The sequence below is a fragment of the Trachypithecus francoisi genome, unplaced genomic scaffold, assembly GCF_009764315.1.
Source record: "Trachypithecus francoisi isolate TF-2019V2 unplaced genomic scaffold, Tfra_2.0 Lachesis_group8, whole genome shotgun sequence".
NCBI lineage: Eukaryota > Metazoa > Chordata > Mammalia > Primates > Cercopithecidae > Trachypithecus > Trachypithecus francoisi.
Window position 1 is genome coordinate 836,757 of NW_022681473.1, and position 26,499 is coordinate 863,255.

General features: G+C 60.6%; 1 protein-coding gene across 1 annotated transcript in view; it reads right to left on the bottom strand.

The window, feature by feature from the left end:
* The window catches only part of MUC6 (mucin 6, oligomeric mucus/gel-forming), a 36,258-nt gene extending 10,356 nt beyond the window's left edge, over positions 1 to 25,902 (bottom strand). The window contains exons 1-32 of the mRNA XM_033205643.1: positions 25,851 to 25,902; positions 22,393 to 22,455; positions 20,787 to 21,027; positions 20,582 to 20,708; positions 20,139 to 20,229; positions 19,766 to 19,875; positions 19,391 to 19,598; positions 19,035 to 19,157; positions 18,345 to 18,465; positions 18,078 to 18,216; positions 17,896 to 18,000; positions 17,739 to 17,811; positions 17,496 to 17,633; positions 17,084 to 17,245; positions 16,822 to 16,916; positions 16,542 to 16,674; positions 16,124 to 16,373; positions 15,997 to 16,049; positions 15,796 to 15,905; positions 15,202 to 15,353; positions 14,875 to 15,016; positions 14,680 to 14,790; positions 14,061 to 14,246; positions 13,733 to 13,972; positions 12,811 to 12,967; positions 12,373 to 12,516; positions 10,447 to 10,509; positions 9,934 to 9,966; positions 9,334 to 9,792; positions 8,522 to 8,743; positions 7,803 to 8,027; positions 213 to 716 (exon numbers count right to left, since the gene is read on the bottom strand). Coding sequence (XP_033061534.1) covers positions 213 to 716; positions 7,803 to 8,027; positions 8,522 to 8,743; positions 9,334 to 9,792; positions 9,934 to 9,966; positions 10,447 to 10,509; positions 12,373 to 12,516; positions 12,811 to 12,967; positions 13,733 to 13,972; positions 14,061 to 14,246; positions 14,680 to 14,790; positions 14,875 to 15,016; positions 15,202 to 15,353; positions 15,796 to 15,905; positions 15,997 to 16,049; positions 16,124 to 16,373; positions 16,542 to 16,674; positions 16,822 to 16,916; positions 17,084 to 17,245; positions 17,496 to 17,633; positions 17,739 to 17,811; positions 17,896 to 18,000; positions 18,078 to 18,216; positions 18,345 to 18,465; positions 19,035 to 19,157; positions 19,391 to 19,598; positions 19,766 to 19,875; positions 20,139 to 20,229; positions 20,582 to 20,708; positions 20,787 to 21,027; positions 22,393 to 22,455; positions 25,851 to 25,902 — 5,032 coding nt within the window. The remainder of the gene's footprint in view (positions 1 to 212; positions 717 to 7,802; positions 8,028 to 8,521; positions 8,744 to 9,333; positions 9,793 to 9,933; positions 9,967 to 10,446; positions 10,510 to 12,372; positions 12,517 to 12,810; positions 12,968 to 13,732; positions 13,973 to 14,060; positions 14,247 to 14,679; positions 14,791 to 14,874; positions 15,017 to 15,201; positions 15,354 to 15,795; positions 15,906 to 15,996; positions 16,050 to 16,123; positions 16,374 to 16,541; positions 16,675 to 16,821; positions 16,917 to 17,083; positions 17,246 to 17,495; positions 17,634 to 17,738; positions 17,812 to 17,895; positions 18,001 to 18,077; positions 18,217 to 18,344; positions 18,466 to 19,034; positions 19,158 to 19,390; positions 19,599 to 19,765; positions 19,876 to 20,138; positions 20,230 to 20,581; positions 20,709 to 20,786; positions 21,028 to 22,392; positions 22,456 to 25,850) is intronic.
* Positions 25,903 to 26,499: the final 597 nt, after the last annotated feature.

The window sequence follows — 26,499 nt, forward strand, 5'->3', positions numbered from 1 at the left end:
GACTGTTGTCACTGGAGGAATGGTGCCTGTTGGCCCTGAGGCGATGGAGGAGGAAGTGAACACCTGTGCGTGGGTAGGGGTGATGACTGTTTGAGTACTTGGAGTCACCAAGGAGGTGGAGAGAGGTGGAACGTGAGTGGGAAGTGTGGTCTGAGGGGGTGATGGGGTTGGATAAGTAGTGGTGGTCTGGAAGGATGTTGCAGTCATAGGACCTGTGGAGGAGATGGGACTGCTCCCTGTAGGTGGGGAGTGTGTGGTGAAGGGTGTAGGTGGCTTGCTGCTGGTGGCTGAGGTGGTGTGGGGCACAGGGGTGCCGGTTCCTGTACTGGTGGGATTGGGGGTGATGGTGGTAGAAGTTGGGGTGACTTGAGGATGGTGTGTGGAGGAAGTGTGTGAATGTAGGGATGTAGAGGTTTTGGTTGTGCTGAATGAGCTCAGGACTTGGCTGGTCCCACTGGTGTTTGCTGTCGTTGGTGGGGCTGTGTGGGTGGACCCTGTTACCTTGACCGTTGTCGATGGAGGAATGGTGCCTGTCGGCACTGAGTGGATGGAGGAGGAAGTGGACATCTGTACGTGGGTAGGAGTGATGACAGTGTGAGTAGCTGGAGTCACCAAGGAAGTGGAGAAAGGTGGAACGTGAGTGGGAAGTGTGGTCTGAGGGTGTGATGGGGTTGGATAGGTAGTGGTGGTCTGGAAGGATGTAGCAGTGATAGGACCTGTGGAAGAGATGGGACTGCTCTCTGTAGGTGGGGAGTGTGTGGTGAAGGTTGTGGGTAGCCTGCTGCTGGTGGTCGAGGTGGTGTGGGCCACGGGGGTGCTGGTTCCTGTAGTGGTGGGTTTGGGGGTGATGGTGGTAGAAGTTGGGGTGACTTCAGGATGGTGTGTGGAAGAAGTGTGTGAATGTAGGGAAGTAGGGGTTTTGGCTGTGCTGAATGAACTTGGGACTTGGCTGGTCCCACTAGTGGCCACCGTCATTGGTAGGGCTGTGTGGGTGGACCCTGTAGCCTTGACCGTTGTTGGTGGAGCAATGGTGCCTGTTGGCGTGGAGTGGATGGAGGTAGAAGTGGACCTCTGTGCATGGGTAGGGGTGATGACTGTGTGAGTAGTTGGAGTCACCAAGGAGGTGGAGAAAGGTGGTACGTGAGTGGGAATTGTGGTCTGAGGGTGTGATGGGGTTGGAGAGGTAGTGGTGATCTTGAAGGATGTTGCAGTCATAGGACCTGTGGAAGAGACGGGAGTGCTCTCTGTAGGTGGGGAGTGTGTGGTGAAGGGTGTGGGTAGCCTGCTGCTGGTGGCCGAGGTGGTGTGGGCCACGGGGGTGCTGGTTCCTGTAGTGGTGGGTTTGGGGGTGATGGTGGTAGAAGTTGGGGTGACTTCAGGATGCTGTGTGGAAGAAGTGTGTGAATGTAGGGATGTAGAGGTTTTGGCTGTGCTGAATGAGCTCAGGGTTTGGCTGGTCCCGCTTGTGGTTGCTGTCATTGGGGGTGCTGTGTGAGTGGACACTGTGCCTGTGGCCTTGACCGTTGTAGGTGGAGGAATGGTGCCTGTTGCTGTGGAGTGGATGTAGGCAGAAGTGGACACTTGTGCGTGGGTCGGGGTGATGACTGTGTGAGTACTTGGAGTCACTGAGGAGGTGGAGAAAGATGGAATGTGAGTGGGAAATGTGGTGTGAGGTTGTGATGGTGTTGGATAGGTAGTGGTGGTCTGGAAGGATGTTGCAGTCAAAGGACCTGTGGAAGAGATGTTACTGCTCCCTGTAGGTGGGGAGTGTGTGATGAAGCCTGTGGGTAGCCTGCTGCTGGTGGCCCAGGTGATGTGGGCCACAGGGGTGCCGGTTCCTGTACTGGTTTGTTTGGCGGTAATGGTGGTAGTAGAAGTTGGGGTGATTTCTGGTTGGTGTGTGGAGGAAGGGTGTGAGTACAAGGATGTAGAGGTTTTCGCTGTGCTGAAGGAGCTGTGGGCTTGGCTGGTCATACTGATGGTCACTGTCCTTGGCGGAGTTTTGTGTGTGGATCCTGTAGTCCTGAATGTTGTTACTGGAGGAATAGTGCCTGTTGGTGATGGGTGGATGAAGGTGGAAGTGGACACCTGTGCATGGGTAGGGGTGATGACTGTGTGAGTGCTTGGGCTCACCAATGAGGTGGACGAAGGTGGAATGTGAGTGGGAAGTGTGGTCTGAGGGTGTGAAGTGGTTGAATAGGTAGTGGTAGTCTTGAAGGATGTTGTAGTCACAGAACCTGTGGAAGAGATGGGAATGCTCCCCGTAGGTGGGGAATGTGTGGTGAAGGGTTTGGGTGGCCCGCTGCTGGTGGTCAAGGGGCTGTGGACCACAGTGGTGCCAGTTTCTGTACTGGTGGGATTGTAATTAATGGTGGTGGTAGAAGTTAGGGTGATTTCAGAATGGTGTGTGGAGGAAACATGTGAGTGAAGGGATGTAGAGGTTTTGACTGTGCTGAATGAGCTGTGGGCTTGGCTCGTCTGAATGGTGGTTCCCGTCATTGGTGGGGTTGTGGGCGTGGACCCTGTGTCACTGACCGTTGTTGGTGGAGGAATGGTGCCTGTTGGTGTTGAGTGGATGGAGGAGGAAGTGAACATCTGTGTATGGGTAGGTGTGATGACTGTGTGAGTACCTGGAGTCACCGAGGAGGTGGAGAAAGGTGGAACGTGAGTGAGAAGTGTGGTCTGAGGGTGTGATGGGGTTGGATAGATAGTGGAGGTCTGGAAGGATGTTGCAGTCATAGGACCTGTGGAAGAGATGGGAGTGCTCCCTATAGGTGGGGAGTGTGTGGTGATGGGTGTGGGTGTCCTGCTGCTGGTGGCCGAGGTGGCGTGGGTCACAGTGGTGCTGGTGCCTGTACTGGTGGACTTGGGACTATTTGTGGTGGTAGAAGTTGGAGTGATTTCTGGATGGTGTGTGGAGGAAGGGTGTGAGTGGAGGGATGTAGAGGTTTTGGCTGTGCTGAATGAACTGTGGGCTTGGCTGGTCCTACTGGTTGTTGCTGTCATTGGTGGGGCTGTGTGGGTGGACCCTGTAGCCTTGACTGTTGTCTGTGGATGAATGGTGCCTATTGGCGTTGAGTGGATATAGGCAGAAGTGGACATCTCTGTGTGGGTAGGGATGATGATTGTGTGAGTACTTGGAGTCACTGAGGCGGTGGAGAAAGGTGGAACTTGAGTGGGAAGTGTGGTCTGAGGGTGTGATGGGGTTGGATAGGTAGTGGTGGTCTTGAAGGATGTTACAGTTATAGGACCTGTGGAAGTGATGGGAGTGCTCCCTGTAGGTGGGGAATGTGTGGTGAAGGGTGGTGGTGGCCTGTTGCTGGTGGTTGAAGTGGTGTGGGCCACAGGGGTTCCGGTGCCTGTACTGGTGGGGTTGGGAGTAATCGTGGTGCTAGTAGTTGGGGTAATTTCAGGATGGTGTGTGGAGGAAGTGTGTGAGTGTAGGGATGTAGAGGTTTTGGTTGTGCTAAATGAGCTGTAGGCTTGGCTGGTCACACTGGTGGTCACTGTCATTGGTGGGGCTGTGTGTGTGGACCCTGTTGCCTTGACCGTTGTTGATGAAGGAATGGTGCCTATTGGTGTTGAGTGGATGGAGGTGGAAGTGGACATCTGTGCATGGGTTGAGGTGATGACCTTGTGAGTACTTGAAGTCACCGAGGAGGTGGAGAAAGGTGGAACGTGAGTGGGAAGTGTGGTGTGAGGTTGTGATGGGGTTGGATAGGTAGTGGTAGTCTTGAAGGATATTGTAGTCATAGGACCTGTGGAAGAGCTGGGTCTGCTCCCTGAAGGTGAATGTGTGGTGAAGGGTGTGTGTGGCTCACTGATGGTGGTCAACGTGGTGTAGGCCACAGGGATGCTGGTTCCCGCACTAGTGGACTTGGGAATAATGGTGGTAGAGTTTGGTGTGGTTTCAGGATGGTGTGTGGAGGAAGCATGTGAGTGGAGGGATGTAGAGGTTTTGGCTGTGCTGAATGAGCTGTGGGCTTGGCTGGTCCGAATGGTGGTCCCCGTCATTGGTGGGGCTGTGCGTGTGGACCCTGTGGCCATGTGCGTTGTCAGTGGAGGAATGGTGCCTGTTGGCGTTGAGTGGATTGAGGTAGAAGTGGATATCTGTGGATGGGTAAGAGTGATGACTGTGTGAGTACTTGGAGTCACTGACGAGGTGGATGAAGGTGGAACATGAGTGGGAAGTGTGGTCTGAGGATGTGATGGGGTTGGATAGGTAGTGGTGGTCTGGAAGGATGTTGTAGTCATAGGACCTGTGGAAGTGATGGGACTGCTCCCTGTAGGTGAGGATTGTGTGGTAAAGGGTGTGGGTAGCCTGCTGCTGGTGACTGAGCTGGTGCGGGTCACAGGGGTGCCGGTGCCTGTACTGGTGGACTTGGGATTATTTGTGGTGGAAGTTGGGGTGATTTCTGGATGGTGTGTAGAGGAAGCATGTGAGTATAGGGATGTAGAAGTTGTGGCTGTGCTGAATGAGCTGTGGGCTTGGCTGGTCCCACTGGTGGTCCCCGTCATCGGTGGGGCTGTGTGGGTGGACCCTGTGGCACTGACTGTTGTCGGTGGTACAATGGTGCCTGTGGACATTGAGTGGATGGAGGCAGAAGTGGACATCTGTGCGTGGGTAGGGGTGATGACTGTGTGAGTGCTTGGAGTCACCAAGGAGGTGGAGAAAGGTGGAACATGAGTGGGAAGTGTGGTTTGAGGGTGTGATGGGGTTGGATAGGTAGTGGTGGTCTTGAAGGATGTTGGAGTCATAGGACCTGTGGAAAACAGGGGACTACTCCCTATAGGTGGGAAGTGTGTTGTGACCGGTGGTGGCAGCCTGCTGCTGGTGGCTGAGGTGGTGTGGGTCACAGGGGTGCCGGTGGCTGCACTGGTGGACTTGGGAGTAATCGTGATGGTAGAAGTTGGGGTGATTTCTGGATGATGTGTGGAGGAAGCATGTGAGTGTAGGGATGTAGACGTTTTGGCTGTGCTGAAGGAGCTTTGGGCTTGGCTGGTCCTACTGGTTGTTGCCGTCATTGGTGGGGCCATGTGGGTGGACCCTGTGGCCTTGACCGTTGTTTGTGGAGGAATGGTGCCTGTTGGCATTGAGTGCATATAGGTGAAAGTGGACATCTGTGCGTGGGTAGGGATGATGACTGGGTGAGTACTTGGGTTCACCAAGGAGGTGGAGAAAGGTGGAATGTGAGTGGGAATTGTGGTCTGAGGGTGTGATGGGGTTGGATAGGTAGTGGTGGTCTTGAAGGATGTTGCCGTCATGGGACCTATGGAAGAGATAGCAGTGCTCCCCGTAGGTGGGGAGTGTGTGGTGAAGGGTAGTGGTGGCCTGCTGCTGGTGGCTGAGGTGGTGTGGGCCACAGGGGTTCTGGTGCCTGTGCTAGTGGCGTTGGGAGCAATGGTGGTGGTAGAAGTTGGGGTGAATCCTGGATGATGTGTGGAGGAAGCATGTGAGAGGAGGGATGTGGAGGTTTTGGCTGTGCTGAATGAGCTGTGGACTTGGCTGGTCCCACTGGTGGTCACTGTCATTGGTGGGGCTGTGTGCGTGGACCCTGTTGTTGTGAGCGTTGTCGGTGGAGGAATGGTACCTGTTGGTGTTGAGTGGATGGAGGCAGAAGTGGACGTCTGTGGGTGGATAGAGGTGATGACTGTGTAAGTACTTGGAGTCACCGAGGAGGTGGAGAAAGGTGGAATGTGAGTGGGAAGTATGGTGTGAGGTTGTGATGGGGTTGGATAGGTAGTGGTCGTTTTGAGAGATGTCGTAGTCGTAGGACCTTTGGAAGTGGTGGGACTGCTCCCTGTAGGTGTGGAGTGTGTGGTGAAGGGTGGTGGTGGCCTGCTGCTGGTGGCCGAGGTGGTGTGGGCCACAGGGGTTCCAGTGTCTGTACTAGTGGGGTTGGGAGTAATTGTGATGGTAGAAGTTGGGGTAATTTCTGCATGATGTGTGGAGGAACCATGTGAATGTAGGGATGTAGAGGTTTTGACTGTGCTGAATGAGCTGTGGACTTGGCTGGTCCCACTGGTGGTCCCTGTCATTGGTGGGGCTGTGTGTGTGGACCCTGTGGCCTTGACTGTTGTTGATGAAGGAATGATGTCTGTTGGTGTTGAGTGGATGGAGGTGGAAGTGGACGTCTGTGAGTGTGTGGGGGTGATGACTGTATGAGTACTTAGATTCACTGAGGAGGTAGAGAAACGTGGAACGTGAGTGTGAAGTGTGGTCTGAGGCTGTGATGGGGTTGGATAGGTAGTGGTGGTCTTGAAGGATGTTGTAGTCATAGGACCTGTGGTAGTGCCAGGACTACTCCCTGAATGTGGGGAATGTGTGGTGAAGGGTGTGTGTGGCTCACTGATAGTGGCCGAGGTGGTGTGGGCCACAGGGGTGCTGGTTCCTGCACTGGTGGATTTGGGAGTAATGTTGGTGGTTGAAGTTGAGGTAATTTCAGGATGGTGTGTGGAAGAAGCATGTGAGTAGAAGGATGTGGAGGTTTTGGCTGTGCTGAATGAGCTCGGGGCTTTGCTGGTCCCACTGGTGGTCATTGTCATCGATGGGGCTGTGTGCATGGACCCTGTGGTCGTGAGCGCTGTTGGTGGAGGAATGGTGCCTGTTGGCGTTGAGTGGATGGAGGCAGAAGTAGACAAATGTACGTGGGTAGGGGTGATGACTGTGTGAGTAGTTGGAGTCACCAAGGAGGTGGAGAAAGGTGGAACGTGAGTGGGAAGTGTGGTCTGAGGGTGTGGTGGGGTTGGATAGGTAGTGGTGGTCTGGAAGGATGTGGCAGTCATAGGACCTGTGGAAGAGATGGGACTACTCCCTGTAGGTAGGGAGTATGTGGTGAAAGGTGGTGGTGGCCTGCTGCTGATGACCAAGGTGGTGTGGGCCACAGGGGTGCCCGTGCCTGTACTGGTGAGGTTGGGAGTAATGGTGGTGGTAGAAGTTAGGGTGATTTCAGGATGGTGTGTGGAAGAAGCATGTGAGTGTAGGGATGTAGAGGCTGTGGCTGTGCTGAATGAGCTGTGGGCTTGGCTGGTCCTGCTGGTAGTCACTGTTGTTGGTGGGGCTGTGTGGGTGGACCCTGTGACCTTGACCGTTGTCGGTGGAGGAATGGTGCCTATTGGCACTGAGTGGATAGAGGAGGAAGTGGATCTCTGTGCGTGGGTAGGGGTGATGACTGTGTGAGTACTTGGAGTCACCAAGGAGGTGGAGAAAGCTGGAAAATGAGTGGGAAGTGTGGTCTGAGGGTGTGATGGTGTTGGATAGGTAGTGGTGGTCTGGAAGGATGTTGCAGTCATAGGACCTGTGGAAGAGACAGAAGTGCTCCCTATAGATGGGGAGTGTGTTGTGATCGGTGTGGGTGTCCTGCTGCTGGTGGCCGAGGTGGTGTGGGTCACAGGGGTGCCCGTGCCTGTACTGGTAGACTTGGGAGTAATGTTGGTGGTAGAAGTTGGGGTGACTTCAGGATGGTGTGTGGAGGAAGCGTGTGAGTGTAGGGATGTAGAGGTTTTGGCTGTACTGAATGAGCTGTTGTCTTGGCTGGTCCTACTAGTTGTTGCCGTCATTGGTGGGGCCGTGTGGGTGGACCTTGTGGACTTGACTGTTGTTTGTGGAGGAATGGTGCCTGTTGGCATTGAGTGGATGGAGGCAGAAGTGGACATCTGTACGTGGGTAGGGATGACTGTGTGAGTATTTGGAGTCACTGAGGAGGTGGAGAAAGGCGGCACGTGAGTGGGAAGTGTGGTATGAGGGTGTGATGGGGTTGAATTGGCAGTGGTGGTCTGGAAGGATGTTGCAGTCATAGGACCTGTGGAAGCAATGGGACTCCCCACTGGTGGGGAGTGTGTGATGTGTGGGGTTTGGGGCGTTGTGTATTCAGTAGTCATTCCTGTTTGAGTTGTCTCTGTGGCTGTAGGCCTCGTGGGTTGTCCTGGCTGTGGGGTGGTTGGGCCCGTGGTGCTCTCTGGGGTTGGACGTGGGCCTGTTGTCTGGGTGGCCGTTGTTCCTGGCAGTTCCTGATTCGTCGATTTTGCTGTGGGAATTGGTGAAGTTGTCATCGTTACTGTTTTTGTTTCTCTACCCTGACCTCTGCTGGCCTTTTGTCCATGTGACCTTTTTCTTGCCTGTCTCTGGTCCTGTGACATGGTCCCTGCTGGGCACTCCAGCCTGCCCCAGTGTCTCCATCTCACCTGGACCTGCTCGGCATCCTGCCCTGAGCTGAGTGCTGACTCCTTCAGCGCAGCTGCCACTCTGTGACTGGAGCCCAGGCCCTACTTTATCCCCCTCTGGTTCCTTGTGGCCCTGGTGGTGGCCCCTGCCCTCCTGCACCTCTGCTCCCCAGGCCTGCCTCTGTGGGTGCAGGGCGGCCCTCCCTCGCATCCAGCTCCAGCGTGCACTGTTGGGCTGCCTTCCCGCTTGCCCTCTGGGCAATACGGGGTCTCCTTTGCGGCTGAGTCACCAAATGTGAGCTGGAGGTGGGACTGGGTGCGTTGGTGATTGTTGGCATCCTATGGCGCCGTGACTTACGCAGCGTGGGGCTTGTCCCTGATGTGGCTGGTGGTGGTGGTGTCACCGTGGTCCGTGTGGTGGACTGAGCTGTGGACGTTGTGGCTGGGCTGGCGGTCGATGCCGTGGCCCTGGTTGTGGCCTGGGTCACTGTGGGTCTTGTGGCTGTCGAGCTCAGTGTGGCTGTCGGAGGCAGCCCTGATGTGACTTGTGGGGTGACGGCCGTGGTTGGTCTAGGTGGTTCTGCAGAGGACAGCCGCCCGGAACATCCCCTTCCTGTGGGCCTGCATCTCAAAGGCTTGTGTCCCAGCCCCCTGCCCTGCTCCTGGGATCCCTGGCCTGCTGTCCGGGACTCAGCCTCCTTGGAGGGGCTCTTCCTCTTGCGTTTGTTAGGTCTTCCCGCCGTACTCCTGGCTGTGGCGGCCAGAGCTGGGGCAGTGACCACACGCTCATGGGGCTGCAGCTGCTCCTGCACCCACCCTTACTCAGCTGAGTGACTGTTGTCCTGTCCCCTCCAGGGTCCCTGGGCAGCAGATGGGGCCCTGCTCGGTGTAGGGCAGGGGCAGGCTGCCTGGCAGAGGCCCTGTAGGTCCCACATGGTTTCTAGTGAGAGCAGCCAGCAGCAGGGAATGCCCCGTGCTGTGACCAGCTTGTCTTTAAAAGTTTTTCTGAAAAATCCAGTTTGGCTCCCAAGCATAGGAGATTCTATGCTGAGAATCTGCTTAGTGGCAGATCTGAGCCAGGACGCGGGGCCATCCCTGAACCCAGCCCAGAGGTGTGCCTAGGACCCCCTGCAGCTGCCCTTTCCATGGGCTCATCTGGAGGCTCCTTACCTCCCGAGGAGGCCGTGGGCTTGGAGGATGTGAGCGTGGCTGGAAGGAGGGGTGTCTGGGTGGGGCTGGCAGGGGTGCTTTTGGAGCTGGATGAGGGTCCGGTGGAGCTGAGAAGCCCGATGGTGGTGGAGGTTCCCGTTGTGGGCCAGACTTGTGTGGGCCGTGAGCCTGGGTGGATGGACATACCATCAGGGCTGCAGGGCACTGGCACATCCTTGGGGAGCACCCTCCCCGCTGCCTGCTTGGCCCTGAAGCCGGGCAGCCCTGCAGGGGCTGATGTGCCGGGCACGCAGTTGAGGGCTGGCCCGTGGCTCTCTGAGTGCAGCCTGGCTCCTGGCCGGGCCTTCTGCATGGCGGCGGTCACCTGTTGAGGCCCCACTGTGTGCTCATCCGTGGGTCCAGCCAGGGCCACAGGGACCAGGCTGCTGCCTGGCTGTGGGCTGAGCTCCTCCCCCAGCTCTGATTGCCAGGTTAGACCTGGGAAGGGCACAGGTACTGCCTGCCCCCTCCCTGCTTCCCACCCAACAGATTTGTCCAGGGAGCCGGGGGGAGCCCAGGAAAGGGCCGTGTCACCTTGGCACCTAGTGTGCGTGCAATCACCTGTGGTGGATGGCTGCGGTGTGGTGGCTGGCACTGCAAGAAGACGGCGTCAGCTCCCTGTGGCGCTCAAAGCCTCCCCACCCCACAGGGCCTCCGGGAGCTCCAAGGGCCTGAGTCAGAGATGCTCACCAAGGATGAGGTGGAGGGGATCGGAGGGGCTGAGAGCCCACCCTTCCCTCTCTCCCTTTCTCCTTCCCAGGATGATTCCCACTCTCTACCCCAGGCACCCTGGCAGGCCTGGTGAGGGTAGGGGGAGCTGGGGGCTGGTGGAAGAGGGATGGGAGGGCCCAACGGGGTTCAGTGCTGTGTTTTTCTCTCTGCTGCCATGGGCTGGAGGCTGCCTGAGTCTCTGGAGACCCACGGGGCTAGGGTCCCGGACAGTGGAGTCCCAGAGCTCACAGGTAAGGGCTCACAGCTCCCAAGGGCTCTCTCCCTTGTTTGTGGGATGCAGACATGCTTTCTGCCTCCATGTAGGCAGGGGCAGGGGTTCTCAGGGCAACTGACTGGACTTACTGCAGGGCACGCACACCCCCTCCTCATGGTCGAAGTACTCATCCTGGGAGCAGTTGTAGCAGCCTAGGGTGGAGAACAGCCAGGCTGTGTGACCAGTGGCCAGCCAGGCCCACCTGCATGTTTCCTTCTCTCGCGGCCTCCTTCCTCTCTGCCTTTTTTTTTTTGAGACGGAGTCTCGCTCTGTCGCCTAGGCTGGAGTGCAGTGGCGTGATCTTAGCTCACTGCAACTTCTGCCTCCTGGATTCAAGTGATTCTCCTACCTCAGCCTCCCAAGTAGCTGCGATGGCAGGCGTGTGCCATGATGCACGGCTAAGTTTTGTATTTTTAGTAGTGATGGGGCTTCGCCATGTTGGCCAGGCTGGTCTCGAATTCCTGACCTCAGGTGATTTGTCTGCCTCGGCCTCCCAGTGTGCGGGGATTACAGTTTCACCTGCGCACCTTGCTCTAAGCCACTCCTTTCCCGCCATGCCTTCCTCAGGCCTTGGTCTCTCATCCCCTGCTTATCACCCGAGGCTGGGCTTCAGTGCCATCTTCCAGTCCTCACCTCCCCCTGGACCTCAGACACTGGCCCCTCTTCTGTGCTCCCCAATGCCCTGAGCCCCAGTGCATCTGTTCCTCGTGTCCGGATGGCTCCAGACATCACCCTCCTCCACCGCTCGGGCCAGCACCTGTGAATCCCAGGACCATCTGCGTTCAGACATCTGCCCTGGGGCAGCCACAGGCCTCACAAAGACCCCTGCATCCTGGCCACACCCCATCCCACACCTCTGTGTACCCCACACCCCTCTGTAGCCCCGCGCCCCTCACTTGCTCGCTCTGCCCACTGCCCTGGCTTTCTCAAGGGTTCTGGGCACAAGGCTGCTCCTGGCTGTTCCTCTGGACACTTTCCTGGCTCCCCTCCTCACCTTTCCCATCCTCACCCTCACATCTGCCTCCCACCAAGGACCCCAACCACCCTTTGTGGCACGGAAGCCACGGGGTAGTTCTCCCACCCCGGCCTGCCTTTCTCCCCTCCATGGTGGCGCCTTGGCCAACACTGGTTCTGCCTCCTTAGGCACTTCTCCCAAAGCTCCAGGGTGCAGGACTGTTTGTTTTGTGTAAGGCCAGGTCCCCTGACCTGGAACTGACCTGGAGAACAGAGGTGCTCAGGACGCATCTGCTGAGTGAGTGAATGACTGTGTGTGTGAAAGAATGAATGCACAAGTGAATGACTGCATCAATGTGTATGAGTGAATGTGCTTGAATGAATAAGCAAGTGTGAATGAATGAATGTGCATGGATGAATGTGTGAATGAGTGAATGTGCATGAATGTTCAATGAATGCGTGAATGTGCATGAGTGAATGAACAAATGTGCATGAATGAATATGCATGAATCTGCGTGAATGTGCATGAATGTGCATGAGTGAATGTGTGAATGAGCATGAATGAATGCATGAATGAATGTGTTGAGTGAATGCGTGAATGAATGAGCATGAATATGTTGAATGAGTGTGCGTGAGCGTGAATGGATGAATGTGGAGTGAATGTGCGTGAATGAATGTGCATGAATGAATGTGCATGAGTGAATGTGCATGAGAGAATGTGAGTGGATGAACAAATGTGTGTGCATCAATGAATATGTGTGAATGAATGTGCATGAATCTACGTGAGTGTGACTGCATGAATGAATGAGCATGAATGAAAGTGCATGAAGGAATGCGTGAATGCGTGGATGAACAAATGTGTGAATGAATGAATATGCGTGAATGTGCATTGATCTGCATGAAAGAACGTGAATGTGAGTGGGTGAATGAATGAGTGTGTGAATTAATGAATGTGTGTGAATTAATGAGCATGAATGAATGTGTGAATGAGTGAATGTGTGTGAATGAATGAGTGAATGGGTCCCCCTGTGTATCTGCGTCACCTCCCCGCCACCTGGCACCTTCGATGTTGCTGCCTGGGACACTCTGTGGTTGGCCGGGGCAGAGGCAGGGCTGGTAGTGCCATGTGCAGTTGGCCTCCTGGGTGTACTGGTACTCGCCGTGGCTGTCCTGCGTGTGCGTGTTGTAGAAGCCGCAGTAGATGGCTGGGAGGAAGGGACATGTCAGCTGGCGGGGTTCCTGGCCCTGGCCCTGCCCCTGACCCAGTGGTTCCCCTGGGCACGCGTGGAGCCTGAGCGTGGGCGGGGAAGGCCTGGGCCCTCTTGGCAAAACCTCCCCTGGGCAGCTGGGGGCTGCGGGAGGACCAGGGTGGCCCTGCAGGGCACAGCCTGGTGCCTGTCCAGGGAGAGGGGCCTGTGGGCGAGGGCAGCCCTGCGCTGGCCCTTAGTGGTGCCGGGTGTCAGGGGCTGGAGCAATCTGTGGGTGGGGTGGTCACTCACGGCAGAAGGCTGGGGTCCTCCAGTCCACACACACACCCTTGTCTAGACAGGCTTGGGCGTAGGCGGCCACAGCGTCGCACAGACACTCACAGTCCCCGCCACTGTCACACCCACATGCGTCGCGCACGCAGGCCTCGTAGTAGGGCAGGTGGTATACCTGCAGGGGCATGTGCCAGTCAGTGTCTGGCTGTCGGGGGATGGTGGGGCACCAGGCTTTGCCACCTGCAGTGCCCTCAGTGTGGTGAGGCCAGAATGTGGCGGTAAGGGCGCTGGGACTGGGTGAGCGGCAGCACATGGACCTCAGCCCTGACCGCCAGCCACCCTCCCAAAGCTGATGCTGCCATGGAGGCCTAACCCAAGCTCACGCCTTGAGATCCGCCATCGGGACCAAGGTGCGCTGCCACTAACCATGGCCACTGCAGCCCTGCCCAGGGTCTCCGCTCCCCCCACATCACGCTCACGTTCAGCGGGCCAGTGCCATGCTGTTCCACCATGGCTTGCCCCCATCCTCTCAGTTCTTACTGCACCCCAATGACTGGATCACACCCTGGGCTGGGAAGCACATGCCTGCATCCTGGAGGTCTCCCTGACCACCGGCTCCTGAACAGGGGGCCCCACCAGGCCATGCTGCCCCAGGGGACTCGTGGCACTGTCTGGTGGTGCTATTGGCATCTGGTGGCCAGAGGCCGGGGGCTGCTAAACAGCCACAGTGCATGAGTCGGCCCCACGTCAGGGCCCTGCGCTCAGGCAGAGGGTCTGAACCTCTCCACACCCTGATCTGGCTGGTCTGGGATCCCATGGAGGGAGAACCGTGCCTGGCTTCCCCACCTTGGGCCAGACAGGGCCCGGCCCCCATCCCCTCCCCCACCCCCATGGGACATTTGTGGAGGAGCAGGCGCATAGCCCTCTGCCCAGTGCCCACCTTGCTGTGGCAGGCAGCAAAGGTCTGGCTGTTGATGATGCTGCACTTGCGCTCAGCCCAGGAGCTCCGGAAGGCATTGAGGCTGCAGGGGTCCGCCACGAAGCTCACGTCCCCGCACAGCGGGCTCTCCTTCCACGAGTTCACGAACTCCAGCTCGCTGGACGCCACGTACCTGCTGCGCGTCTCAAAGTCGTCCTTCATATTCCCGTTGAAGTTGCCACACAAGCCACAGAGGGGATCCTGCAGGCAGCGGCATCAGGCCGGGCCCAGGGACTGTGTCGGGCCTGCGTCGGGGAGGGTCTGGGAGGATGCAGAGGGCGTGCGGTACCTGCGAGGCACGGGTGATCCTGATGAGGATGGTCATGTGCCTGTTCCAGATGAGTGTCAGGTTGTACCTTCCGGGGATACTGATGCCCACGACAAGGCTCAGCGTGCCCGGCCTCACACTGAGCTGCACGTGGGACTCCTCCCCGGTGACCGTGTAGTTTCTGTCTGCCAGCACCATGGACAGGCCCTGTGGAGTAGGGTTGGCATGGGACTGCCTGTCTCCCCCGGCCCCTGGCACAGCCGTGCTGGACTGAGCTCTCAGAGGCAGAGCTGCCACGTCTGTTAAGGCCATGCACAGGAGCGTCTGCTGAGAACCAGCTTGGGGCAGAAGGACCTGGCATGCCTGGAACAGGGCTGAGGGCTGAAGCTCGGGCTTCCTGGAGAGTCCCTCCCCTCTGCCTGGGAGACATTGCGCAGCCCCTGAAACCTTGTGGGGGACAAGCACCCCTGGTCCTGAGTGTCTGGCCAGGGAGGGGCAGCAGGCGCCCCTCAAGGAGAGGCAGGCGGGGAGAGTTGCACCTCGGGGCAGGACCTGGAGGCTCCAGTGGGCAGGGTCCAGCTGTGTGACAGGGGCCCCGTACCGCCCCTCCTTCCCTGCCAGAGTCTGCCTGGCTGCTCACCCCCACGAAGATCTTGATGGCGCGTGAACACGTGACCCCGGAGTTCCCACAGATGACGTTCTCTGTCAGGATCTTGAAGGTGGGCTGTGAATCGTTGGCACCACACCCGTCCTGCAGGGAGAGGGCACTGAGGAGGAGCCCTGAGGGACGTGCCTCTGGGTCCCCGGGCCCCACGGCCCCGCACCCGGTGGTTACCGTGGCCAGGATGTACTCGCAGTTGCCGTCGAATACGAAGCGTTGGCCGTCGAAGGTGACGACGTGGCCCTCCCCGTAGAGGGTGCAGGTGGACGGGCAGTGGGTGCCCTGCTGGCAGTCCCACCTCCCCCTGGAGCAGGTGCTGTGGAGACAGCAGGTGTGGGTGGCAGGCCCATGGCCCTCCTGCCATACTGGGTGTGGTCCCTGGAGAGGCCAGGCTGCACCTCTGGATGCCCCCACCTCCGGGACAACCCCACCCTGGGCAGCCCCTGCCTGCCCCAGACCGCCCCAGGAGCCCATGGCATCTGGAGCGAGGCTTTGTCTCACCAGGTCCTGCAGTCGGTGTGGAGCTCAGCTCCCCCAGGGTAGGAGACCCCCGAGAACTCACACGGACACTCCTCAGGGGGCACACACTGCCCGTCAGCATTCTCGTAGAGGCCCTCGGCGCAGACACAGCCAGGCTCACACTTGGTGGGCACCTGGAGGGAGGCAGGTCAGCGGCCCCTGGAAGGGTGGCCTCAGCCAGCTACTGCCCAGCCCTGGGCCCTTCTGAGACCACCTGGCATGTCTCCCAGGCCCTCTCCCTGAATACAGCCCTACTCTGTGGCCGTCGTGGGCAGCTGGGCTTATTGTCTTAGCAAAGCTTCCCCCACCTTGTGGAAGGTGCTGGGACTCTGTACCCACCCCCTACGTGGACAACCCCCCCCTCCCCAAGCTGGTGCTGGCCACTGTCTTCAGGGATCCCTGCAGACGAGCCCCTGGAGCTTCCAGCTGCCCGGCCACAGGGCCGCTCCCACCTCCTGGCCAGCCCCAGGCACCCGCCGCAGGGCAGAACATAGCCGGGTCTCCCGGGGTTCTGTGGAAACCCCCTCATGGCCGAGGTGGGGCCTGGGCGTTCCCGCTCCTTGCGTGCCCCCTTACGCAGGCAACACCAGTGGCCAGCATCTGGCATGTGGGGGCACAGGCCGCCCCAAACTTGTTCTCCGAGGACTGGTTGCAGGACTTGAAGGTCTTGGGGGCCTGGCAGGAGGCTGCAGGAAAGAGGGGCAGGCAGTCAGGACACTCAGAGGAAGCCGGGGGCCCCTCACAGTCCCAGCCTGTGGCCGGTGCTGCTGTACGTACCCAGGAACATCTGTAGCCGCTGCGGACAAGTCAGCCGCCCGTTGATGCAGTAGCTGCAAGAGAGAGGCTGCGTGAGTCCCCAGGGCCCGGCAGGGACCCCCCGCCTGGCCCCTGCCTGGCCCCTCACCAGGTGACGCCGTTGATGATGGTGGACTGATCGGCCAGGATGAACTTGTAACCCTCCAGTGTACATGGGCACTGGGCCTTGCGCACACACTCGCCCTTGTGGTTCAGGTAGGTGCCATTGGGGCAGTTGCAACCGTCCACGGGCACCGCGCTGGCATGGCACTCGGCGGCACGGTCCGACAGCGACAGGCAAGTGCGCTCACAGGCTTGGCTGTTGTAGCTGAAGGTGGTGTTGCCCGTGCAGGGGACGGCTGTGGGGGACCCGGGCATCAGACCCTCCGGGAGGGGCCGGCCGGGGAGGACGAGCTTGGGTTCCACTGCCTGCCGGGCACTGCAGAGCCTCAAAGCTTGAGGCCCCAGGACACCCCCTCATGAGCCCAGCCTGCTGTGATCCCGCTCAAGCCCCGCCGGGCACTCACTGCAGTTGTCCACGCTGCTTCTCCAGCCCCAGAGCAGGACGCCCCGTGAGGAGCAGGCGTGTACGTAGTCGCCCAGGGCGGCACAGATGTGGGGGAAGGTCTCCTCGTAGTTGCAGGCCTGGTATACGCACCTCTGCGGGCAGAGAGCCAGCATGGGCTGGTGGCAGGCACCCTGCCCTGGGGATGTGGGGGCCCCAAACCTATACCCTTGGGTGCGTGAGACCATGTCAGCCACCACGGCCTCCCCTGCAGCCCTCCCAAGGCGCCCTCGGGCCCTCACCTTGTAGAAGGGCGCGGGGTTCACTGTGGCATGGCACCTCTCGAACACCGTGCCGGTCCTCAGCAGCACGGAACAGTGGGTCTCCGCACACACCTCTGGGGACGACAGGCCCAGGTGTGAGTCCCGGCCCCTCCTCATTCCAGCCACGGCTCTTCCCAGGGACCCCCCACCCTGGCAGCTGGGCCTGTGGTCGAGTCCAGGGGTCTGTCAGAACTGTGGGTGCTGGGGGGCAGCCAGGGGGAGTTGGGGGCCGGACACTCACTGTTGAGCTGGCTCATGGAGCAGGGGTCAGTCTCACGCTCCAGAGCGGCTGGACAGTTCCCCGCCCGCCAGGAGTCCACAAACAGCGAGGCGGTGCCCTCGGCGATACCCACGCTGGTGGTGAAGTCGTCCGTAGTGTCCCCGTTGAAGGTGCCGCAGAGCCCTGAGCCGGCGGGCCTGAGTTCAGCTTGAGCCCATCCCTCCTGCACCCATTCCTGCCCTGGAGCTCCCGTCCTTCCTCTAATAGCACCCTGGGTGAGAGGCCACGTGGACCACACGTGCCTGTTACCCCCGAGGACTCCCTGGACACAGAGGGTTGTGTGAACCTCTCTTGGACCTTTCTCCTCCCCTGGTCATGGCCAGGCCCCGTAGGGATGAGGCAACAGGGGCCACCCGGAGGGGCAGGGACTCACCTCTGGTCTGACCTCTGAACTGGGGCCCAACAGTGATGTAGGCCTGGAAGACGGGGCGCAGCTGGACCACGAGTTCCAACCCGAAGCTGGTGGCCATCTGGAGGTGGGTGGATGTCTGCCTGAAGACCGTGATGTTGCCTGCAGGACACAGTGCTCAATGGACCGTCTCAGCCCCCTCCCTGCCCACTGCAGCCCACCCCGAAGACACAGTTCTGGGGGGCCAGGAACTGGGCCAGGACGTACGAGTCTTGTATGGCAGCCACTTGGCTTCTCCATTGTTGGTGACCACCTCGTCCTGAGAGATCACAATTTTGTCCTGGAGAGAGGGTGACCTGAGTCAGGGCGCAGGCACCAGGGAGCGGAGCCTTGCTGGCAGGGATGGGTGCAGGAAAGGCCTTACCTGCCTGGAGAGATAGACCACGGCCACCAGGGAGGTCTCGGAGTGTGAGAAGCCGGACTTGTCATACACAGCCATGAGGGCACCGTCCTCAGGAAGCTGGGGGCTCTGCGAGGGGGTGGCGCTCAGGCATGGGTGGGGTCACCGGGAGTGCCCCTCCCCACGGGCCACGGGGCTCGTCCTACCTGGAGGAGGATGTAGGTGCAGGTGCCGTGGAAGCGGTAGGGCCTGGCGTCGAACGTGGTGACGAAGGAGCCACCTTCCAGCGAGCAGTGGCCGGGGCATGGCCGCTCCCTGCACGCCCAGCGGCCCTGGGTGCACTGGCTGTGGGTGGGCATGGGGGTAACCGCATGGTGGGCAGGGCCGCTGGAGCTGGACAGCACACCCCTACCCGCCCTAGGCCAGCGGAACTCCTGCGGGCCAGCCAGAGCCCCCTCCAGCGCCTCACTCACCAAGTTTGGCAGGCGGCTATTGTGACCTCCCCGGGGGCATACATGGCACCGTTGAGCAGACAGGGGCACTGGGTGACGGGCACGCAGGTGTGGTTCCTGGAGAGGTCATCCAGGACCGTACCTGCAATAGAGGGGCTTCTTGGGGCTTGGGTGGGACTGACTGCCTCCCACTCTCCTGTTGGGCGGCCCCTCCCTGGCTCCAGGGAGACGCCCCCCTCCCCCCGCCCCCACAACCTGGCTCCAGGAAGACGCCCCCTCCAGCCTGGGCCGCGACGTCTCACTCCAGCTGCACTTGCATTTGCAAGTCTATGTCAGGCCCTGTGTGTCCACAGCCCTTCCTGCCAGTGTGTCCGGCCCAGGCTCCTGGTGAGTGGCGGCCTCCAGCAGACAGGGACGTGTAACTGTCCCATGGGCCCAGCTCAAACCCTGCCTTCTCTTGGCAGCTCCCCGACTCTAGTGAGCAGCCCTCACTGCCTGTGGGTTTGCAGGGGTGGCCATGGCTGGGAGACCTGCAGGCTGCAAGCGTCCGGGCGGGAAAAGCCTGTCCCAGGCAAGAGGTGCCAGAGCTGGGGCTCAGATGGCAGAATGTTGGGGTGAGCCGGGTCGGGGTGGGTGGAGTCTGATGTCCCCTTGTCCCTGGGCTCTCTCCAGGGGTCCCTGGGAGAGTTGAGTGCCTGCCATTGCCCTCACCTTCCGGGCAGAAGCACCCGAAGGTGCAGGAGCTGGAGCAGCTGTGCTGTGGGTTGGAGCAGGTCTTCACGCAGGCCGAGCCGCACTCCTGGTACACCTGGTTGGCTGGGCACTGACCCACAGCTGTGGGCACACACAACTCTGGTGAGAGGGTCCCCCCCGACCCCTACCTGTCCCACCCCAGCTTGGTGGAGGACTTAGCCCAGCCCCTCCTCCATCTAGAAGCAGCAGCCAGGATCTCCTGTCTCTCAGACGAGGAGGGATGCAGCCATCACATCAGGCAGTCCAGGGGCTGGGAGAGCTGGGTCTGGAGCCCTCGGCCTCCCTGCCCCTCCCCTACCCTTCCCTGGACTCACAGCACAGGCCGGGGCCCCGCCAGCGGCGGACGGGCTGGCCCACCATGCTGCACTGGCGGGAGTACTCGGAGAGGGTGGCACAGCTGCTGTTCTGTGGGCCCGGCTGGGTGGCTGTGGCCACGTCTGCCTGGCAGCTTAGCATGAAGGGCTCCTTGGACACGTTGCACTCGGGGGCCACCAGGGTCAGCAGCTGGGTGCAGATCTGGGCCTGGGGGGGCCACTCAGGGTCATGGGGGCAAAGGCCACACCCCGTGCCACCATGACTGGGGAGGTCAGGGCAGGGCGTCTGTGCTGGGGCTGCTTGTGGGGGACCCTGGTGGTCTCGCCGACCCTGTGAGACCTGGGGTCAGCCCCACCTGGAGCCCCCTTGCTTACATGCTGGGCCTGCCGGACGTGGGCGTTAGGGATGTCCTCGGAGGTGCAGATCTCACCGGGGTCGTCCAGCTTCTGGAGGGCAGCGAACTTGTGGGGTTCCAGGAACTTGCCTGGGGGTGCAGGACAGGGGTCAGTACTGTGGGGGCTGGGCCTCAGAGGCACCCCTGCCCTGCCCCCGACCTAGAGCCCCCCCAGCCCCGCCCCCCACCTACCCTCCTTGCTCAGAACAGAGGCCCCCCCAGCTCTGCCCCCCACCTTGAGACCCTCAGCCCTACCCCTACCTACCCTTGTTGCTCAGAACAGAGGTCCCCCCAGCCCTGGCCCCCACCTAAAGGCCCCCCACCAGAGGCCCCCCAGCCCTGCCTCCACCTACCCTCCTCACTGACAAACTCATTGGTCACATTCCCGTCAAAGGTCCCGCAGAGCCCACACATCTGGCCCATGTACTTCCGCTCCACCAGAACCTGCGGGAGACAGCTCTGCTGGGGGCCAGGGAGCTAGGGAACCGGGGTGCCCCTCATCCGCTGTGGAGGGCTCTCAGTTCCTGCTCCTGGACCCAGAGCCCCCACCATCCCCCCACCCTGCTCGTCTGCCTCTTCTCGTGGGAGCCGAATTTTCCAGTGGAGAAGCCGAGTCACCCACAAAACCCAGTCCTAGCTCATGTTCCTGGCCAGGGGTCAGCACTGCTTGGCACGAAGGGCCTGGCTGCATGGCAGCTGCATGGCTGGGACCCCCAAGGAGGGCAGCCCCTCCAGAGTCCCACCTGCCCCCCCGGTGCTGGGGGTCTCCAGGCCCACCCTGGCCCTCTCTCCTCACCATGAGGTGGCTGTCGGGGCCCCACATGACCTCTAGCTCTAGCTCCAGCTGCTTGGCCACCAGCCGCACACTCTGGCCAAAGGGTGTGATCTGGAGCCCATTGCTGGTGTAGGGCAGGCCGATGACCCTGTGGGGCGAGGGCAGTCGGTGGTGGCCCTCAGTCCTCCGGCCCCCGGGCCCCCGGGCCCCAGCCCACCTGGCCTACCCGATGTCCTTGACTGAGATGGTAGCTTCGCTCACGGTGACGACGGAGGCCCCCAGCTCCACGATGATCCGCGAGATGCTCCCGTCTGGACCTCGCCGCAGCTGGACACTGAAGGTGGGGAAGGCGTCCTTGCACGTGGCCGCGAAGATGTAGTTGCACGTCCCCGAGAAGTCATACACATGGTGGTCGAAGGTGGAGAAGTGACCAGCCCCCCATGTGGAGCACTGGCCTTTGTCTGGGGCTACAGAGACAGCAGTGCTGACACAAAGCCCTGTGTCCCCACCATCCTGGCTGGGCAGGGCTAGGGCAGGCAGAGAGGTCACTCATCTCCCTGGGCCAGGATTTTAGAGTTGGGCCAGGCTGTGGAAACCCCAGACATGGGCATCTGAGTGAACCTGAGTGCTGTGGTATATGCCTGGCCAGGAGTCAGCACTGCTGTGGGCATATGTACACGTGTGTGTGTGTACACGTATGTGTGTGTTGGGGATGTGTGCATATGTGTGTCAGGTGTGTCCATGCGTGCATTGGGGGGGGTGTTGGAGAGCTATGTAGGCGTGTACAATATATACCTGCATGTGTTTTGGGTGTGTGTGATTGGGTGTGTTGTGTGCATGTGTGTGTTGTTTGTGTGAGCTGGGCATGTGTGTTGAGTGCATGCATGTGCACGCTGGGTGTGTGCGTGTGTGATTGGGTGTGTTGTGTGCATGTTTGTGTGAGCTGGGCATGTGTGTTGAGTGCATGCGTGTGCATGCTGGGTGTGTGCATGTGTGTTGGTGTGCATGTGTGTTGGGCACGTGTCTCAGGTGTGTGTAGGGTGTGTACAAAGGTGCATGTGTATGTGTGTGTAGGGTTGTGTGTTGGGTGTGTGCACATGTATAAGTCATGCATGTTGTGTGTGTGACGTTTGCATGTCTGGGATGTGGGTGTTGGGTGTGTATGTGTGTTGGGCTGTGTTGGGTGTGTGCATGTGTATGTCAGGAGTGTGTGTAGGTCGTGTGTGTTGGGTGTGTGTGCATGTGTGTTGGTTGTGTGTTGGGTGTGTGTGATGTGTGCTCATGCATGTCATGTACATGTGTATGTCAGGTGTGTGCATGTGTGTTTGTGTAGTGCGTGTTGGGTTGTGTGTGTAGTGGGTGTGTGTGTGTATGTCGGGTGTGTGTGTAGGTCGTGTGTGTTGGGTTGTGTGTGTGTAGAGTGTGTTGGGTGTGTGTGCATGTGTGTTGGGTTTGTGTGTGGAGTGTGTGTTGGGTGTGTGTGTAGGTCGTGTTGGGTGTGTGTGCATGTGTGTTCGGTTGTGTCTGTAATGTGTTGGGTGTGTGTGCATGTGTGTTGGGTTGTGTGTGTAGAGTGTGTTGGTTGTGTGTTGGGTATGTGACGTGTGCTCATGCATCTGTGTCATGTATGTGTATGTGTCAGGTGTGTGCATGTGTATATTGGTATGTGTGCGTATGTTGGCATGTGCATGTGTGTTCATGTTTGTTGGTGCATGTATGTGTGTGTATGTGTGTGTATGTGTGTTGGATGTGTGTGTCTTGGGGGGCCCTCTCTCCTGCGCACCGGACCTGGGTGGTCTGGGTGGCAGGATCAGTGGCCGCTGCGCTCTTACCTGTCTGTGGAGAGTCCTTCAGCCTCCAGAGGCCTGGGCTGGTGTAGGAAGTGGCGGCCAGACCTGTGTGGACGGGACCCGCGCGCGTGCGGTCGGTGTGGGGCTGCCCTGTCGTCCCTGAGGGCGCCGCTCACCTGTGCTGAGGGCTGCTCTGCCTGTGCCCTGCACACACTCGGAGTGCGAGAAGCCTCCATGGCTTGTGGGGCTCGAGGCCTCAACCGCAGGCCAAGCGCTCAGCCTCTCGTGTTATCCTTCATGAGCCCCGGCTTCCTTCCCTGCTCTCGCTCACTTCCTCGTTCGTCCACTCAGTCCCAGTTCAGCCGTCAGCCCCTTGGGGTTCGGCAGATGACGGGCACCCTGTGTGCAGGGTACTCGTCCCTGGGGCTCCTGGGCAGGGCGAGGAGGGGCTGGTGTGGGTGGCAGGGGCTTGAGAGTGGAGCCGACAGAACGGGCTGTGCCCACCTCCCCAGCTTGGCCGCCTGGTTTCCCTGAGGGGTCTGTGCCAAGGCCCCGCAGCCGGTTCTTTCTGCCCTCAGGGGCTCTAAACATGGCCACTTCCCTGCACGTCAGCCTTGAGACAGCCTTGATGTCGGGCCTGGCACTGAGGCCACTGTTGTCAGAGAAATGTCCAGATAGCCCAGTCATGGTGACTCGAGGGCAGGGCAGCAGGGGATGCCCCACCCTGACTCGCGGAGGCTGGGGTGGGGCCGACACCCCCAGGTCCCATCCCCTTTACCCAGAGGGAGACTTCTGCCACCTCTGGGTAACTCCCCGGACCCTGCCTCCAGGACTGTAGCCCTTCTTGTGGCTCCCATGGGCCCCCGATGTCTGAGTACTGGTGGGGCACCTGAGCAGGACCCGTGACCTCTCCAGACCCTTGTCGGGGCCGGGACCCTCCTTGTCTCTGCCCATTGGTTAGCAGGGCACTCACGGCACCTCCCTCCAGACGTAGCTCTGAGATCCCGTTCCTGCCACTCCCCACCTGCGCTCCCACCCCCGGCTCTGCCCACTTTCTGGGACTGACTTGGTGCTGCCCCCGTTACCGCTGCACACCTGTGTCTCCGGTGACGCAGGGGCAGGGGCCTGTCAGCTGGGGCATGGTGTTACCCACGGTCCAGGGAGGAGCCAGGCTGCCTGCCCCTTGGCCGCCTGGGTGAGTCCTCTCTGGCACAGGCAGGAGGTGTTGGGTATCTGAGTAACTGGATTTAAGGAGAATGCTAGTCTTGGCTGTGGGGGACACACATTTGGCTGTGGTCCCCTTTGGCCTTGAGATCGTTTTCTGATGGGCTGCACCTGGCTTATCCCCAGTGTAAGCTGAGTTTACTCCAGACTTGGGTGGGGGTGGCTCATGCTGGGCCCTGAGGCTGGCGAGCACCCACCCCTCACCCATCCCCCTCCTGGGGGTCCCAGCAGGTGTCGTGGTCCTCAGCCCCCTGCCATTCCTTCCAGGGATGATCCGTGGGGCTCAGAAGCACCTGCTGTAGGAGTGTGCAACACACAGAACCCTCAGCCACTGAACTCAGTGGTTCCTGGGACGGGGCCCTCACTGGCCTCTGGTGGGGAGGGGTGGGAGAGCTCTGAGCGGGAGGAGGAGTCGGCTGCCCGCCCCTAGGCCAGCACCTCTGGAGGTTGCAGAGCTGTGACAGGTCTCCCCTGGGCAATGCCCCCTGCAACTCAGTTTCTCCACCTTTCAGATGGGGGATGGCACTTGGTGGCCGTCCCCGCTGCAGCACAGACACCTCAGGCCCGTGTTTCGGTGCCCTCGGCCCTGCCAGGCTGGCTCCACTGCCCCGGGTGGGTGCTTCATTGCTGCGTCTCCTGTGCCCCCCACCGCCCTCGCCCTGCCCCACCCGCAGGAGGTTCCCCGGGTCCACTGGCTCCAAGTCGGCTGCCTCCAGCTCTGTCTGAAGCCCAGCGGGAGGCTCCTGCGTCCCTGCCCAGACTGGCTGTGCTTCCCCTTGGCTCATCCCTCGGCCAGGCCCATGGGCCTCTGGGCGGGTTGGTCTGCCACCCCCGGCCTCTTAGCCCCTGGACGAGCACGAGGCGGCAGGTGCGTGCTGTTCCTTCTGCACGCTTGGCGGCCACCCACCCCTGCCTCCCGGCCCACCGTGGCCCAGGCCTGCAGCACAGCTGCCCGACCCCACACTCTGCCGGCTGAGGCCCCTCCCGTGCTGGCAGAGGCGGCGCTCAGAGAGCATTTGCTGGGGTAACAGGCGGACACCCCCACTTGGCCCTCCACCCTCTGCACTGCCCACAGCCCAGACTTCCAGGCCCTGGGCCTCATCACACCTCCCTCCCTGGCTCCAGGGTGGTGGCCTGAGGAACTAGGGGTCACGCTCTGCTGCAAGTTCAGCCCCACTTTCTGGCACTTGTCCCCAAGCTGTGCCAGGTGTGCAGGTGGGGGCTGGGGTCCCAAGCAGAGGGTACTACTGGGAGGGCTCAGAGACCCCCACATCTCCCACCGTTGAAGGGTGGTGCCCGGCATGGTGGGGAAGGGGCTTCAAGGGAAAGAAGGGGCGGGGCGGGTTTGGGGCACCCCTGGGGGGTTCCCACTGTGCTCTGAGCCCGAGGCCCCAGGTTGGCAGCAGCTCTGAGGGCAAGCTCTGTCCTGCCAGCGTCCACCCCAGTGGGCTCCTGGCTGTGGAGGAGGGTCAGGGGCCAGCTTGGAGAGGAAGGAGGAGCACGGAACACAGAGGCCTTTGGGCTGGTGCCTTGGTCGGCAAGAGGGGTCTCCCCAGGCCTCAGGCTGTGGCCACAGAGAAACCTCTTGGGGCTGGCTGCTTCTGGGGGCCTGGGGCAGGACTGGTGGCCACCTGCAGCAGCCTCAGGGCAGGTGGTTGGCAGAGGATCCAGGATGTCAGTCCCTCCTGGATCTTGCCTGAGCTGGGTAGGGGAGCGCGGGGGAGAGGGCAGGCTGCCTGCGGCGGTTCTGAGCCCAGAATGGCTGCTCACCTTCCCCTCCCTTCCCCCCACGGCGGCCACACCAGGGGAGGCAACATCCCCCACTACTGTAGTCTAAGAAACTGAGGCCCACGGCAGCAGGGACTGGGCCTCTGTCCCTCACACTCCAGAGACCTCTCGGGACTCAGGACCCCACCAGGGGAGGGAGAGCGCCAGGCCTGGGCACCAGCACACCTGCCCACTGTTCCTGCAGGACCTCCGGACCCTACTCCAGCCGAGCGTCCTCCCCTGCTGGCCGCTGTGTCAGCTCACAGGAAGGTGTCCCTGCCAAGGCCCCATGGGAGTCCCTGACCCCAACTGGCAGAGCCCAGCGCCGAGGCTGCGAGGGGGACCCGGGCCCGGCAGTAGGGGCTGGTCACGGAGCCGAGGTGGGGCCTTCCGTCCATCAGTGTCCATGTGGGCCAGCCAAGTTGGCAAGGCGAGAAGGCCCAGAGACCCCCGCACCCAGGGCCCCTGTGAGGGCACCGCAGGGTCCGGCACCCCTTGGCCTCACTCACCAGTGCTGAGCAGGGTTCCGCAGCAGGACAGCAGCAGCCACGGCCGGAGCATGGTGCACAGTGGAGAGTAGCTAGCGCTGGGCCCGGCAGGCCTGCTGCTGCTACCCGTGCGGCTCCAACGGCCAGTCCAGGGAGCCTTATATAGGGTGGCGGGCCCTCCCCCGCCGCACCCGCCTGCGCCCCACGGTCCAGCCCCTTAATCACCACTGCTGGCGGGCGCAGTGGTGGCCAAACAGGATCTGGGCCTGCTTTATCAGAACTTGGCTTTCTTTGGAAAATCCTGCAGGCAGCGGTCCCATTATCACCCACTCCCAGCGGGGCCTGACGCACGCACACCCCCAGAGGTCCTGCAAACACCCCCCACATCGGGGCCATCCCGGCCCAGGCCCTCCCCGCTGCTGGGTCAACGTGGGCCCTGTCAGCCACACGCCTGGTGGCCGGGACGGGCCTGCTGGGGGAGGTAGGGGCCCTGGGGCACCTGCTCTGCCCCTTCCAGGGGGACCAGTGCTGACCCAGCTGGGGGGAGCCCTGCTACACCTGAATCCCAGGGCCCCCGAAAGGCGCTGGGCCCACCCCTCACCCTGAGTTCCCTGCCTAGCAGGAAAGATCACCCAGCAGGAGGGACCATGCCAGGGGGTGTTGAGGACTG